Raw genomic sequence first — 16,413 nt, forward strand, 5'->3', positions numbered from 1 at the left:
GGCTGAATAATTTTGCACGCCGAATTTTTCAGTTTTTGATTTGTTAAAAAAAAATTAAATATCCAATAAATGTCGTTCCACTTCATGATTGTGTCCCACTTGTTGTTGATTCTTCACAAAAAAATACAGTTTTATATCTTTATGTTTGAAGCCTGAAATGTGGCAAAAGGTCGCAAAGTTCAAGGGGGCCGAATACTTTCGCAAGGCACTGTATATATGTAGTTCCTATGAATTGTCATTGAGAAAGTCATCATTAAGGTTATATTAACTAGCGTTTTTGTATCTTCTACAGGAAGACCCTGCACTCAGGTACAAGTGCTAACTCCTGAACGGTCAGCTCGACTCATAAAAGAGATCCTCTCGACAGTCTGGCCTACCAGAGACTTCACAGTCCAGTGGGACCATGGGAACCGAGAGAAGAAGCATCCTACACAGTCTTGGCTTAAGATGGTTTGGAAGCATCTATATATAAACTTTGCTGATGACCTTAGTACCTTTGAAGACATGCCATTGATCCCAAATGTGCCCCTTGAAGAAAGTGTGGACTCAATTGAGCTCCATCGTCTCAAAACTCCATCCCCTATTATCATTGTGGATGAGCAAGAGGCCCTAATTTCTGAAAGCCTTCTTGAAATCATGAAAAAACTTGGGGTAGTAGTGATGAAAAAGTTGGACCTGTGTTTGCAGCATCCTCTGTTGAAGAACTACATCCATCCTTCATCTCCCAGTATGCTACTGCAAATCATGGACAGGTCGTCAACACAGAGAGTGGCAAGCCTGGTCTCATCCTTCTCTAGCAAACAGAAAGTGGCACTGAGGGACTTCCTGGCAGGACTGTCTGACATCACAGAGAAAGAGAAGCGTATCCTCCTGGAGCTGACAATATTTGAGAAAGTAGGGCCCTGTTCAGAGAAAGGCATCCCAACATATACCTCACTGAGAGGAGCCAGGGCTTTACACCATACTGCGAAGTATCCACCAGACGTCAAACTATCCATCAATGTTGTGGGCTGCAGTGATGAGGCATCCATTCGCCTCATTAAGATTCTGAACGTGGAACAGGTGAAGACCACTGACTGCTTGAAGTTGGTTGTTCAAGACATGGAGAAAGGGTTTTACTCAAAAGAGGATATCACTAAGATCATGCTCTGGGCCCTTAAGCATCTGTCATTCCTAAAGAATGAAAACAAAGCTGTGATTGGATGGCTTTCGGCTCTAAAGTTCATTCATACATCTGCAGGGAAAATTGTTGCAACTACAGACCTTTTTGATCCTGAGCTGGAGATTTTACAGAATCTTTTCTACATGGAGGAAAATAATAGGTTTCCCACAAGTACATATACGTCTTCTCCTGATATGCTACATTCACTGAGACAACTTGGACTGAAAAACGAAGTACAACTCAGCGAAAAAGATGTACTCCAGGTGGCACAGAAGATTGAGGAATTGCAGGGTGGCAATGAGCCAGAATGGGAACCAGTTATACAGAAAGCGAAAACACTGCTGCAAATACTGAATAGACAAACCAAGCTGGTAAAGTCTTCAGAAGCTCAGAATTCCTTGAAAAAACTGAAATGGGTGCCAGTTTGCAAGGACAGACCTGTAAATTACCCAAAGTCCCTTGCCTGGATGGGAGACACCCATAACATCTGCTCATTCTCAGAAATGTGCGATATATCCCATGCAGTGCTGGTAGGCTCTTCAGTTGCACTTGTGGAGCGCACTTCTGCCGGCATGAAGAAGGCCCTGAAGTTATCTATAGAGCCACAGATTGATCAAGTGTTACAGCATTTAAAGGCAGTGAATGACTGGCACAGATCTCAAGCATTTACCACAGAAGACTGGTATCAATTCCAACAGATCCTTATTGAGATTTATGACTTCATGCAAGCACACCTTGAAGATGCAAGAGAGGCAATGAAGTCACTGCCATTTGATTGGGTGTGGACTGGCAAGACCTTTTCATCACCTAGTCACACAGTTCTAAAACCCATTTCTGACCTCGATTTGCAACCCTACCTGTACTCTTTGCCAAAAACCATTGCAAAGTTTCACAAACTTTTCAAATTCTGTGGTTCGGTTGAAGAGGTTGTCCCAAGCCATGTGTTCGATGTGATCAAAACAGTAAGGCAAAGGTGTGATGAAGAAATTACTAAAGAGGAAAGTAAGCATGATCTCCTCCTCCTGATAAATATTCTGAGATGGCTGTATAACAGTCAAATTTCTGTGGACATTGACATGCATGTACCAATCCTTTGCTACAAGGATCCAAGCAAACTGGCCATGAAACCCATTCATGAATGCACCTACTGTGACATTAAAGTGGAGGATCTACATGACTTGCTTGATGATACATCAGAGCCCATTATCTTAGTCCATGATGATATCCCCATGAAAACAGCAGAATGGCTGAACGTGCCTTGTTTGAGTACGAGACTGATAAACCCAGAAAACCTTGGCTTTGAACAATCAGGCCAACGGGAGCCTCTGACAGTGAGAATAAAGAACATTCTAGAAGAATATCCATCTGTCGCAGATATTTTCAAAGAACTTCTTCAGAATGCTGATGATGCGAGTGCTACGGAGTGTAGCTTCCTGATAGACATGAGGAAGAATATTGACATTCGAGAGAACCTGCTTGACCCTGGCATGCTTATATGCCATGGCCCCTCCTTATGGTCATTCAACAACTCTACATTCTCTGACACTGACTTTCTGAACATAACAAGGTTAGGTGGGTCAATGAAGAGATGTGAGGCAGACAAAGTTGGCAAATTTGGCCTAGGTTTCAACTCAGTTTATCACATCACTGACATCCCCATCATAATGAGCAGAGAGTTCATGATCATGTTCGATCCAAACATCAACCACATTAGCAAGCACATTAAAGACAGGTCAAACCCGGGAATTAAGATCAACTGGAGCAAACAGCAGAAACGGCTGAGAAAGTTCCCCAATCAATTCAAACCCTTCATCAATGTATTTAATTGCCAACTTCCTCTTGCACAAGAGTCTCCGTACAAGTACGATGGAACACTGTTCAGACTCCCCTTCAGGACTGAGCAAGAGGCGTCAGTGAGTGAAATCAGCAGTGTCTACTACAACACCCCAGACATCTACTCCCTTGTGGATGAGTTCAGCATATGTGGCCACCGGCTCATTCTCTTCACTCAGCATGTTGGCTCCATGGTACTGAAGTACCTGAAATATGAAGAGCCCAATCCAGCAGCAGCACAGGATGTTGTCACTATCAACAAAAGTGTATGGTCATCCAAAGCTGCATATGGGCCTCTGAGCATTCTGAAATCTGCAGCAAAAGTCATGAAAAAGGTGGCAGCCACCAACAGGGTACCTGCTGACACTCCCAAGTCTGGCTGTATCATACGCATTGTGGTGGAGGAGTTTCACAATGTGTTCAAGCGCATAGTTGATCTCCAGTCACCCCTTTTCAGAGGTTCAGAGGAGGATCCTTCCTCATACTTTGAAATGGCTGCCAAAGACGGAAAAAACAGACGACTCACAGACGAAATGCCCCAAAAGGCAGTTGATCTCACAAACTGGCTCATTTGTTCATGTATGGATGTGACCGAAGCTCTAAAATTTTCACTCAGTGAGAATGGAAAACGACTTGGACTAGTGCCTTGTGGGGGTGTAGCTGTTCTGCTCTCAGAGGAGGATAATCGAAAATGGACAGTGAAGGATAATACCAACCACATCAACCCGATAGGAGAAGTGTTTTGCTATTTACCCCTCAGAATCAAAACAGGTTTGCCAGTCCACATAAATGGCTGTTTTGCTGTGACATCTAACCGCAAAGAGATCTGGAAGACAGACACCAAAGGACACTGGAACTCAGTGTTCATGAGACACGTGATTGTCCAGGCATACCTAGCAGCACTCAATATGCTGCGTTCAATGGCAGAAAGTGGAGAACTGCTTGACTACAGCTACTATGTAGCATGGCCTGATCCAAGTGTAGTACACGATGACTTCACAGTGATCAGCCAAGGAGTCTACCAAGAGATCGCCAAAGGGGGTGACGGGGACCATGCAAAAGTTTTCTCAGATGGCAAAACCTGGGTATCAATCAAGTACGTCAGATTCCTAGATGACTCCTTGCTCTGTAGACCAGACATTGGCCCTGCTGCCTTCAAGATATTCCTAAAATACCTCAAGAAGAGCAGCTCGCAAGACCTCTGTGCTGTTGAGCTGCCTGACTGGGTCAAGGAAGGTTTTGATGATGCTGGATGCAAAGGGAAGCTGATAGAGAACACCCTGACTGAAAAGCAGTTCTTCTTAGATGTATTTTTCCCACATATTCAAGACATCGACAAAGAACTTCGTGACCCACTAATGCATTATGTCTTGAATGGCAAACTGGATGAATTTGCATCAATTCTTAGAGAGACTCCATGCATCCCATGCTCTGGCCCCACTCATCAATTAGTCATACCATCCAGACTAATCCATCCAGAAGGAAGAGTTGCAAAACTGTACAACGCTGAAGATGGAAGATTTCCAGAAGGAACCTCAAAAGACTACATGAATCCAGTCTGCTTGGTCAAGCTAGTACAGCTGGGAATGGTCAAAGATGACCTTTCTTGGAAGGATTTGATTGAACGTGCAGAATCTGTGTTCGATCTAAATGAAACTGATCACACTGCTGCATGTCTTCGGAGCAGCATTATTCTCAGTCTCATTGATGAGAAGCTGAAAATGACAGACTCAGGAGCAAGTAAACTACTGGAGAAGCTACAGGACATAAAGTTCCTTCCATTTCTGACAAAGCCTGCAGGATTTTCACTACCATGGCATGGGAATACTTTCCACCCGTCCACCATGTTTTCTGCCAAAGAGCTTTTTACGACTGACCACCAGGATACAGTGTGCTTGATGAAGCCTATCCTTAATGAGAACTCTCCATCTTTCAAAGGGTGCGGCACAATCACATTGGCAGTAAAAGACTCTCTCGGATTGATAAGAAAGCCAACAGTTGGACTAGTTGTCAGTCAACTTAAGGAACTTGCTAAGTCATTTGACGGAGTTACTTTGTATCAGGAAAATATCACCAATGCCTGCTACAAATACCTACATGAAGAAATGCTCCAGGATGCCAAAGCAAAGACACAGATCAATGAGGAGCTGAAAACCTTCTGCTCCATTCTGGTGGAGAACACTTATGTTGAGCCCTCCAAAGTTGCATTCTACCAGAACTTTGATGCAGCACCATATCTCTACCAGCTTCCCAACAAGTACAGAAACAGTTGCCGTGAGCTCTTTGAGAATGTTGGGGTTCAGTCAAGCTTCACAGTTGAGAACTTTTCAGCAGTCCTTGAATTAGTGAAAAAGGAGTGTGGGAGAAGAGCCCTCTCTGAGGATTACTTTCAGCTCTCTCGCAGAATCATTAGTGAAGGAATATGGGGCTTAATCAGAGACAAAAACCAAGAATTCTGCCAAGCTACCTACGGGGAAATTCTCCTTCCTGACACTCATCTTACACTGCAGCCATCAAAGTCTCTGTGTTACAATGACTGTCCTTGGATCAAAGTCAGAGACACAACTGTGAAATATTGCCATGTAGATATTCCAAGGGAGGTTGCTGTGAAATTAGGAGCAGTTCCCAAACGTCACAAAGCCCTGGAAAGGTATGCCTCAAATATCTGCTTCACTACACTTGGAAGTGAGTTTGGACAAAAAGAGAAACTCACAAGTAGAATTAAAAGTATCCTCAACGCTTACCCATCAGAGAAGGAAATGCTAAAGGAGCTCCTGCAGAATGCAGATGATGCTAAAGCCACTGAAATCTACTTTGTTTTTGATCCAAGAATCCACCCCACAGACAGAATATTTGATGATAAATGGTTGCCAATGCAAGGCCCATCACTTTGTGTCTACAACAATCAGCCTTTCACTGAGGATGATGTCAGAGGAATCCAGAACCTAGGAAGGGGAACAAAAGAAGCAAATCCTGGTAAAACTGGACAATATGGCATAGGATTCAACTCTGTGTATCACATCACAGACTGCCCGTCTTTCATTTCAAACAATGACATTCTTTGCATCTTCGATCCACATGCACGATTTGCACCCGGGGCGACATCTGTTAGTCCTGGCAGAATGTTTAGGGACTTGGACTCTGACTTTAGATCTCAATTTTCTGATGTGCTAAATCTTTACCTGGGATCTCATTTCAGGCTAGAGCGATGCACAATGTTCAGATTCCCCATACGCTCAACAGAAATGGCCAAAATATCAGAGATCAGCTCTGTTCCTGCATCAGACAGAATGGTGCAAAACCTTCTGGATAAACTAAAAACCGATGGGGCAGAACTCCTCATGTTCCTCAACCACATGGAGAAAATTTCCATCTGTGAAATAGAGAAAGCTACAGGTGACCTGAAGGTGCTATACTCTGTGACTGCTAAAATCACAGATGGTGACCGTCTAAAACGCAAGCAGTTTCATGCCTCAGTGGTGGATAGTGTGACAAAAAAGAAGCAGCTCACTCAAATCCCAGTCCAGCAGATAACCTACTCAATGGATATAGAGGACTCCGATGGCAATCTAACAACTTGGATGGTCTGCAATCGATCTGGCTTCTCCTGCATAGAGAACGTCTCAAAGAGTGTGATTTCAGCCCACAAAAATGAAGACATTACTCTCTTTCCACGTGGCGGGGTGGCTGCATGTGTAAGTCACAACTACAAGAAGCCCCACAGAGCATTCTGCTTTCTGCCCCTTTCCTTGGAGACTGGCTTGCCCTTTCATGTTAATGGGCATTTTGCCTTGGATTCTGCCAGGAGAAACCTATGGAGAGATGACAATGGAGTAGGAGTGAGGAGTGACTGGAACAACAACTTGATGACATCTTTGATAGCTCCTGCCTATGTGGAGCTTTTGATTCAGCTGAAAAGACGATACTTCCCGGGACCCGATCCCACCATGACTGTGTTACAGGGAACACCAATTCACATTGTCAAAGACACTTTGAGGAAATTCCTGTACTTCTTCCCAGTCAACAGACTTGACATCCAGCCAGATTGGTACTGTCTTGTCAAAGCAGTGTACACCTGCATTCATGCTGACCTGAAACGTCTCCTTCCTGTTGTTAGGGCTCCCCACATTGACAACACAGACATGCACTCTGCCGTATACATCTCCTGGGTGAACACATCCTCTGCCAACAAAGGTCGTGCATTCTTTGACAATCTGCTGCAAGATGAACTTCAACATCTGAAAAACTCAGAATACAACATCTCCTCACGCAAGTCTGTTGCAGAAAATGTCTTCCGACTCAAGGCCCTGCTTTCGGATGTGGGGTTCAACTTGGTCCACAGTTGTGACGAAACAGCCAGTCTTTACATCTGTTTGGATGATGCAGGCATTCCCGTGAGCTATGTTACCCCAGAGGATGTACGAAACTTTCTCCTCACATTCTCGTCCCCAGACACATCTTGCCAAGTTGGGAAACTTCCCTGTCGACTCCAGCAGTCAAATTACAAGCTCTTCCACAGCCTGAAGCTTCTGGTTGACTACTGCTTCAAAGACGTAGAGGAGGATGGAATCAGCATAGAGGGGCTACCACTGATGATGACAATGGACAACATACTCCAGGTGTTTGATTCCAAGAAACCAAAGTTTCTGTCAACACACCATGAACTGGTCTCATCAAGGAAAGAGCTGTTCATGAACACACTATACATGAAGTACAACAACATCCTGATGAATTTAGGTGTTGCAAAGGTCTTCGACATCAGCAGTTTCGGGGAACTTTTGAGTTCTGTTCTACCGCGTGAATACAGAACAAGGATCCTTGTGAAGTGGAGAGACAGCTATGCCAGTGAGTCTTGGCTGAAAGGTGCGTGGCACTTCATCAGTGAGAACATTGCAGTCAAGGAAGAACAGGCAGGCATCAAACCCAATTTTGAGACTGTACTCGACCTACTGAAAGACTGGGCTTTGCTGCCAGGAATCAAATTCATGGTTTCAAGCAATAAGTTGGTTGTCCCTGATCACGACGTGTTACTACCCCTGAGTTTGATAAGCGCAGCTATCTTTCCAAATGGGCAAAATGACAAAATATTTCACATCCTAATGAAAGGGGGATGCATTCAGCTTGCCATCAACAAAATATGCTTCAAAGAGAATCCTGTCCTGCCTTTTTTGGCACAACATACAGCAAACATAGACAATCCATCCAGCATCCTGAAAGCACTGGAGTACATGATTCAGACGGCAGCTTTCAAAACAGGAAGTTTAACTGACAAAGAGTTTGAGGCTCTTCTGTTGTACTTCAACTGCAATTTGATCAATCTCACCCAAGAGGACGCTCAAACTCTGAAACTGCTCCCATGCTTTAAAGCAGTCAGTGGCAGATACATCAGCATTGCAAACTTTGGGTCATGCTATGTTCTGGCAAAAAGCATTCCCTCTGCAGATATGGAAAAATGGGCTCACACAACATCCTTCGCCTTTCTCGCAGACAATCCACAGTTGAAGGAACTGTACAGTTTCCTTGGATGTTGCCCAATTGATGATCTAGAAGTCTACCTGAGGCATCTCCTACCAAAGTTTGACAACCTGTCATACGATGCCAGAATTGAGCACCTTGTCTATCTGAAGGAGAGACTTATGGCAATGGAGGAGTCATGTGGGATGAAGGATCATCTGTATGAGAAACTAGAAGGTCTGTCATTCATCTACGACTACACAAACAGACTCAAGTCTACCAAAATGTTCTATGATCAAACAGTGAAGGTGTTCGAAGTGATGCTCCCTCCAAAAACATTCATACCCAATGACTTTTTCAAGAAGGTTGAGCAAGTGTCAAAGCCAAAAAATGGGACAGCATTTCTCACCTCATGGATCACATTCCTAAGGAATATAGGCCTCAAACACATTGTCTCTCAGCAGCAAATTCTCCAGTATGCAAAAGAAGTCAGCATCAAAGCTCAGACAGAGAACTGGTCCAAAGAAAAAGCCCAAATGATTGTTGATGTTCTCCTTAACCACATATTCAATGAGAGGACAGACCTATTTGTTGGCGCTTTCCTCAAAGAGCTGTCAATGATAGCATTCCTTTGTCCTGAGCGTGCACCCACTGAGCTGATCCGGCTCCATGCTCAATTCCAAGAGATGAATGGCACTCTCCCTCTGATACGTTTCAGTGGGTCTCAAGTCAATCCAAAATTCAAGCAAACTGATATCATTCAATTACTATGGACATCATGTCCCATTCTCCCAGAGAAGGCCACACCAGTAGCCATTAAAGACCAGGAGGGAAGCACGCTGACTGGCCAAGAACAACTGAACTTAGTGCTGACCATGTTAAGTGTCAACTTGGAACCCCCCTTGGACAAAGTGATAAGCAACTGCAAAAATATCTGCAACATATCCAATCCCGATGATGATATGGTGAAAACAAGAAACAAAGTCTTGAGATCCACCTACGAAATTCTCAATGCAGATAAAAGAGAGTTTCGCTTCCAGCTACGAGGGGTGAGTTTTATCATGGTTGAGGAGGGCTGGAAACTTCTAAAGCCAGAGGAGGTTGTCATCAACTTGGACAATGAATCGGACTTCAAGCCGTACCTATACAAACTACCACTAGAGCTTGGCATCTTTCATCAGCTGTTTAAGCTTTTGGGCACAGAGGATGTTGTATCAACAAAACAATACGTTGAAGTGCTGTGCCGCATTCACAGAAATTCAGAGGGTAAGCAGCTTGATCCGAATGAAATGAGAACTGTGAAAAGGGCTGTCTCAGGGCTATTCAAAAGCCTACAGAATGAGCCAGTTCAGATACGCAAAGACCTTGAGAGCCTCAGAGATTTGATATTTTACCTGCCAAGTCACGATGGTAGATTAGCCAAATCCAACAGTTTAGTGTTTGACGATGCCCCACACTACAAGAGCAGAATTCAGGGTAATGTAGGCGTTCAGATGCTTGTGGACATGAGTCAGTGTTATCTTGGCAAGGACCATTCCTTCCACACAAAGCTGATCATGCTGCTCCCACAGAAGCTAAGACCAAGACTCCTGAGTAGTATCCTTGAGGAGCAGCTGGATGAGGACTCTCCAAAAATGTGCCAGTTTGGAGCTCTCTGTTCACTTCAGGGTCGCCTTCAGCTTCTACTGTCATCAGAACAGTTCATCACAGGACTGATACGAATAATGAAGCATGAAAATGACAATGCATTCCTTGTGAATGAGGAAAAAGCCATACGATTGTGCAAAGCACTTTGTGAGGGTTTGAAGGTGTCTTGTTTTGAGAAACTCCAGACAACACTAAGAGTCAAAGGTTGCAACCCTATCCCACACAGCCGGAGTGAAACACTTGCCTTCCTGAAAAGGTATGGTACAGCTGTTATTCATCTGTACATCCAACACTCAGACAGCAAAGACATTAATTTTCTCTTAGCGCTGGCGATGACACTTAAATCTGCAACAGACAACTTGATATCTGACACCTCCTATCTAATTGCTATGCTGGGCTGTAACGACATCTACAGAATCACAGAGAAGCTGGACAACCTTGGCGTCAAGTATGACTCCACAGAGCCCTCAAAACTCGAGCTTCCTCTCCCTGGGACACCCATACCAGCTGAGATACACCATATACTCCTCATGGATCCAATGAATGTGTTTTACCCAGGAGAATATGTGGGTTACCTTGTGGACTCTGAAGGAGGGGATGTCTATGGCGGATATCAGCCCACGTACACGTATGCCATCATTGTTCAAGAAGTGGAGAAAGAAGAGGAGGACAACCCAAGCTTCCTTGGGAAATGCTTCCAAATTGACATTGGATATTCGGAGTACAAAATAGTCAGTTCTCTTGATCTATACAAATTCTCTAGACAAGAGGAAAGTGCTCATATCCGAGACAGCAGCGCCCCATCGACTCCAACAACCCCCCCAGAATGTCGCTCTCCTGGTCCTGGTCCACGATTGGTGCCTCCCCTTTTCACTAGAAAGGAAAATCACAAAGTCCCTCCCACAAAACAATCTCCCAAAAAGATAAGACTTAGTGCATTGCCAGAAATCCTAAAAGATGTGACCTTAGTTATTGAGCAAGCTTGGAAGCTCGCTGAAACGGAAAGGAAGAAGATCATTCGCCGGTTGTATCTCAAGTGGCATCCGGACAAGAATGCAGAGAATCTAGACGTGGCTACAGAGGTCTTCAAGCACTTACAGAATGAAATCAACAGGATGGAGAAGCAGACTCTGACAGATCAGCAGAACACCGACAGAGCATCCAGGAGAACTTTCTCAACATCTTCCACCCGCTTCCAGTCAGAGAAGTTTTCATTTCAAAGATTTTACACATCGTGGAACCAAGAGGCAACAAGCCATAGGTCTGAGAAACAGCAGTTCCGGGAGCAGTTCACTACTTATGCAGGTTCATCACATTCTAATCGCTTCTTTGTGCCCCCGACCTTCAAGTCTGTTGGAAATCCTGTGGAAGCCCGCAGGTGGCTCAGGCAAGCAAGAGCCAATTTTTCTTCTGCACGGAATGACCTTCACAAAAATGCCAATGAGTGGGTGTGTTTCAAATGCTACCTGGCTACAAAACTAGCCTTGATAGCTGCTGACTATTCTGTTAGAGGAAAGTCAGACAAGGATGTGAAACCCACATCACTGGCACAGAAAGTGGAAGAGTACAACCCACAGCTAGCAGGACTTGCGAAAGATGTCAACATCTTGGAGGGGTATGGTGTGGACAGCTTAAGAACTCGCTATCCTGACCTCTTACCCTTTCCTCAGATCCCCAATGACAGATTCACGTCTGAGGTGGCAATGAGAGTGATGGAATGTACAGCACGGATCATCATCAAACTTGAAACTTTTGTGCAGCAAAAAATCTAATTCTGCCATGGTATTGGAACATATCAGATATGTTAAATAAAAAAAATATGCATAGATCCTCTGAACAATAGAAGATTATAGTGGCTGTGTGCAATATTATTGTTTTGAGGCTAAATTAAGTATCCAGCTGGCAGCTTAGATATGCAGTAAGCCAATTGGTTCTGTGGCCAATGCAGAATGTATACATGAATGGCTCTTCATATCCTAACACCAAGCTGTCTGAAAGTAATTTGACGTGGATGTACCATTTTACAAAGACACAAATTATCTTTAGCTGCAATGCTGTACATACAATTGCCCCAGCAATACTTTTTTTAATCAAAGTCCCATGTTGAATATATTTGCTGTCAGATAATTGAGTACAACTATGCTGCTTTTTTACTTGACCTTTTATACAAGTATATTTTTCCTGCCATAGACAACCATTTGTCTGTGCTTTCTTTGTTACCATCTAAAGAGTCAAATTGATTGATTTTAGCCAATTCTCTCATGTTGTCACTGTTGTCATGCAATGTGTTCTATTTGCAACATCTGAAAATGAACTAACAAAATTACAATAATATTTGTACTTTTAAAACAGAATAATTGTATATTTTGATGGTTGGTTGGTTTATTTTTATTTTTAATAAGTTGTAAATGTTCCTTTTCTTGTAAATGGACAAAGCACTTTCTGAAAACTCCTCCGGTACTTGCACTTGTAGAGTGTTTGTGACACAGCAGCAGATTGGGAGAAATAGACTGAATGGAAAATGATTCATGTTACAGTACATCTAGGTTTCATATGTCTATACTTTAGATTCTGTTTTATCATCATGTAATGTCTCTCCACTGGACTCTTTGTCCGTTTATCAGACTTTGAATGGCGTCTTTTAGGAGCACAATTGTACACTACATCTACTGTAATTATCTGTATACTGATGAGTATGATTTCTTTATTTTTTTAACCTTTATTTATTTAACTAGGCAAGTCAGTTAAAAACAAATTCTTATTTTCAACAATGGCCTAGGAACTGCCTGTTCAGGGGCAGAATGACAGATTTGTACCTTGTCAGCTCGGGGATTTGAACTTGCAACCTTTCGGTTACTAGTCCAACGCTCTAACCATTAGGCTACCCTGCCGCCCCATGTAATATCAGGTAGTTTTTGGAGGACTCGTGATAAATAAGTAGTTACCTGTAATGAAGAACCATGGTGTTCAATGGATAGATAATGTAACACTATTTTGCCAAAGTTGAATCAAGCTTTGTTTCATTTGGTTGTCTGATCTTTTCATATTAGAGGAATATTGCAGGTGGCATCCTTGTGTGGTGCTTGTTTTTGTCAATTTTCTTTACTCTTTTCGTGTTTTAATATTCATTCATGATTTTTGGGACTATAAATACACTGGCAGCATATTGTTGATACACTATACATACAAAAGTATGTGGACACCCCTTCAAATTAGTAGATTCGCCTATTTCAGCCACACCCGTTGTTGACATGTGTATAAAATCGAGCACACAGCCATGCTATCGCCATAGTTGAACATTGGCAGTAGAATGGCCTTACTGAAGAGCTCATTGACTTTCAACATGGCACCGTCATAGGATGCCACCTTTCCAACAAGTCAGTTCGTAAAATGTATGCCCTGCTAGAGCTGCCCTGGTCAACTGTAAGTCCTGTTGTTGTGAAGTGGACACATCTAGGAGCAACAACAGCTCAGCGGTGAAGTGGTAGGCAAACAAAAAGCTCACAGAATGGGACCGCCAGGTGCTGAATAGTGTAAAAATCGTCTGTCCTTTGTTTCAACACTCACTGTGAAGTTCCAAACTGCCTTTGGAAGCAATGTCAGCACAATAACTGCTAGTCGGGAGCTTCATGAAAGGGGTTTCCATGGCTGAGCAGTCGCACACAAGCCTAAGATCACCATGTGCAATGCCAAGCGTCGGCTGGAGTGGTGTAAATCCACCGCCATTGGACTCTCCACCGCCATTGGACTCTAGTCAGACGGACTAATCTGTGTTTGGGGGATGCCAGGAGAACGCTACCTGCCTGAATGCATAGTGCCACCTGTAAAGTTTGGTGGGGGAATAATGTTTTTCATGGTTCCCTTAGTTCCATTGAAGGGAAATTTTAACGCTAAAGCATACAATGACATTCTAGACGGTTTTGTGCTTCCAACTTTGTGGCAACAGTTTGGGAAAGGCCCTTTCCTGTTTCAGCATGACAATACCCCGATGCACAAAGCAAGGTCCGTACAGAAATGGTTTGTCGAGATTGGTGTGGAAGACCTTGACTGGTTTGCACAGAGCCCTGACCTCAACCCCATCGACCACCTTTGAGATGAATTGGCACACTGATTGCGAGCCAGGCCTAATCGCCCAACTTCAGTGCCCGACCTCTCTAATTATCTTGTGGCTGAATGGAAGCAATTCCCCGTAGCAATGTTTCAACATCTAGTGGAAATCCTTCCCAGAAGAGTGGAGGCTGTTATAGCAGCAAAGGGGGCACCAACTCCATATTAATGCCCATGATTTTGGAATGAGATGTTTGACGAGCAGGTGTCCACATACTGTTGCTCATGTTTTTAATTTGATATCTGGAATTCTTTGAATAGATTTTTGACAAACTTTACTAAGGGAAAATGTATATCTTGATGTACGCAGTGCCATAGTTAATAAATTCCCCCCCAAAAATTGACTCAACCTTTCTTCTATATAATACATATCCAGTAAAATACACTTAATGGTAACCGTAAAAGTGAGAATATATTAAATAATTAAAGGTACAGTTGCTGGCACATTTATATATATGTTATATATTTTGTTTTATTTGAACTGTAATGGCGTAACTAAAGGATTTGTTATAACAGCTACAGGAATTAAGTACAGAAACACTGGAGAAGTAACAAGTATCCCAATGTATGGGCATGCATTCTGTGACTATAGGCAGTGACATGGGATTGTCCATGGACCAGGAAATACTGCATGTTTGACTATTTTGTCTCTTTGAGCCATGGCTGGGGGATTTTTTATGATGTGCTACTGTTGCAGAAGTGCCTCACTAGAGTGCATCAGTGCTATACATTATGGAAAGAAAGTAATACGCATTGGACATCATTGTAGAAAAGCTTTAAATATATTTATTGTCGCAAGGAAGGTGATCATGGAACTTTTAAAATAAAGAGATTGATCATCCTTTTTTCCCCATGGTATTTATAATGTTCATGGAAAATGTATTTTCAGATACATCATTTCAAACAATGATATATACAGTGGGGATAACAAGTATTTGATACACTGCCAATTTTGCAAGTTTTCCTACTTAGAAAGCATGTAGAGATCTGTAATTTGTATCATAGGTACACTTCAAATGTGAGAGACGGAATCTAAAACAAAAATCCAGAAAATCACATTGTATAATTTTTAAGTAATTAATTTGCATTTTATTGCATGACATAAGTATTTGATCACCTACCAACCAGTAAGAATTCCGGCTATCACAGACCTGTTAGTTTTTCTTTAAGAAGCCCTCCTGTTCTCCACTCATTACCTGTATTAACTGCACCTGTTTGAACTCATTACCTGTATAAAAGACACCTGTCCACACACTCAATCAAACAGACTCCAACCTCTCCACAATGGCCAAGACCAGAGAGCTGTGTAAGGACATCAGGGTTAAATTGTAGACCTGCACAAGGCTGGGATGGGCTACAGGGCAATAGGCAAGCAGCTTGGTGAGAAGGCAACAATTATTAGAAAATGGAAGAAGTTTAAGATGACTGTCAATCACCCCCAGTCTGGAGCTCCATGCAAGACCTCGTGTGGCATCAATGATCATGAGGAAGGTGAGGGATCAGCCCAGAACTACATGGCAGGACCTGGTCAATGACCTGAAAAGAGCTGGGACCACAGTCTCAAAGAAAACCAACACTACGCCGTCATGGATTAAAATCCTGCAGCACACGCAAGGTCCCCCTGCTCAAGCCAGAGCATGTCCAGGCCTGTCTGAAGTTTTCCAATGACCATCTGGATGATCCAGAGGAGGAATGGGAGAAGGTCATGTGGTATGATGAGATAAAAATAGAGCTTTTTGGTCTAAACTCCACTCGCCGTGTTTGGAGGAAGAAGAAGGATGAGTACAACCCCAAGAACACCATCCCAACCATGAAGCATGGAGGTGGAAACATCATTCTTTGGGGATGCTTTTCTGCAAAGGGGACAGGACGACTGCACCGTATTGAGGGGAGGATGGATGGGGCCATGTATCAGATCTTTGCCAACAACCTCCTTCCCTCAGTAAGAGCATTGAAGATGGGTCGTGGCTGGGTCTTCCAGCATGACAACGACCCAAAACACACAGCCAGGGCAACTAAGGAGTGGCTCCGTAAGAAGCATCTCAAGGTCCTGGAGTGGCCTAGCCCGTCTCCAGACCTGAACCCAATAGAAAATCTTTGGAGGGAGCTGAAAGTCCGTATTGCCCAGCGACAGCCCCGAAACCTGAAGGATCTGGAGAAGGTCTGTATGGAAGAGTGGGCCAAAATCCCTGCTGCAGTGTGTGCAAACC

General features: G+C 43.4%; 1 protein-coding gene across 2 annotated transcripts in view; it reads left to right on the forward strand.

Moving 5' to 3' along the window:
- sacs (sacsin molecular chaperone) overlaps positions 1-15,044 on the forward strand; it is a 35,133-nt gene extending 20,089 nt beyond the window's left edge. For both annotated transcript variants that reach the window (XM_090218722.1, XM_021582782.3), the window contains one exon: positions 293-15,044. In XM_090218722.1, the coding sequence (XP_090074848.1) occupies positions 293-11,868 (11,576 nt within the window). In that variant the 3' untranslated portion in view covers positions 11,869-15,044. The remainder of the gene's footprint in view (positions 1-292) is intronic.
- The last annotated feature ends 1,369 nt before the right edge of the window (positions 15,045-16,413 follow it).

This window comes from Oncorhynchus mykiss, chromosome 24, assembly GCF_057628025.1.
Source record: "Oncorhynchus mykiss isolate SJ-2025 chromosome 24, ASM5762802v1, whole genome shotgun sequence".
NCBI lineage: Eukaryota > Metazoa > Chordata > Actinopteri > Salmoniformes > Salmonidae > Oncorhynchus > Oncorhynchus mykiss.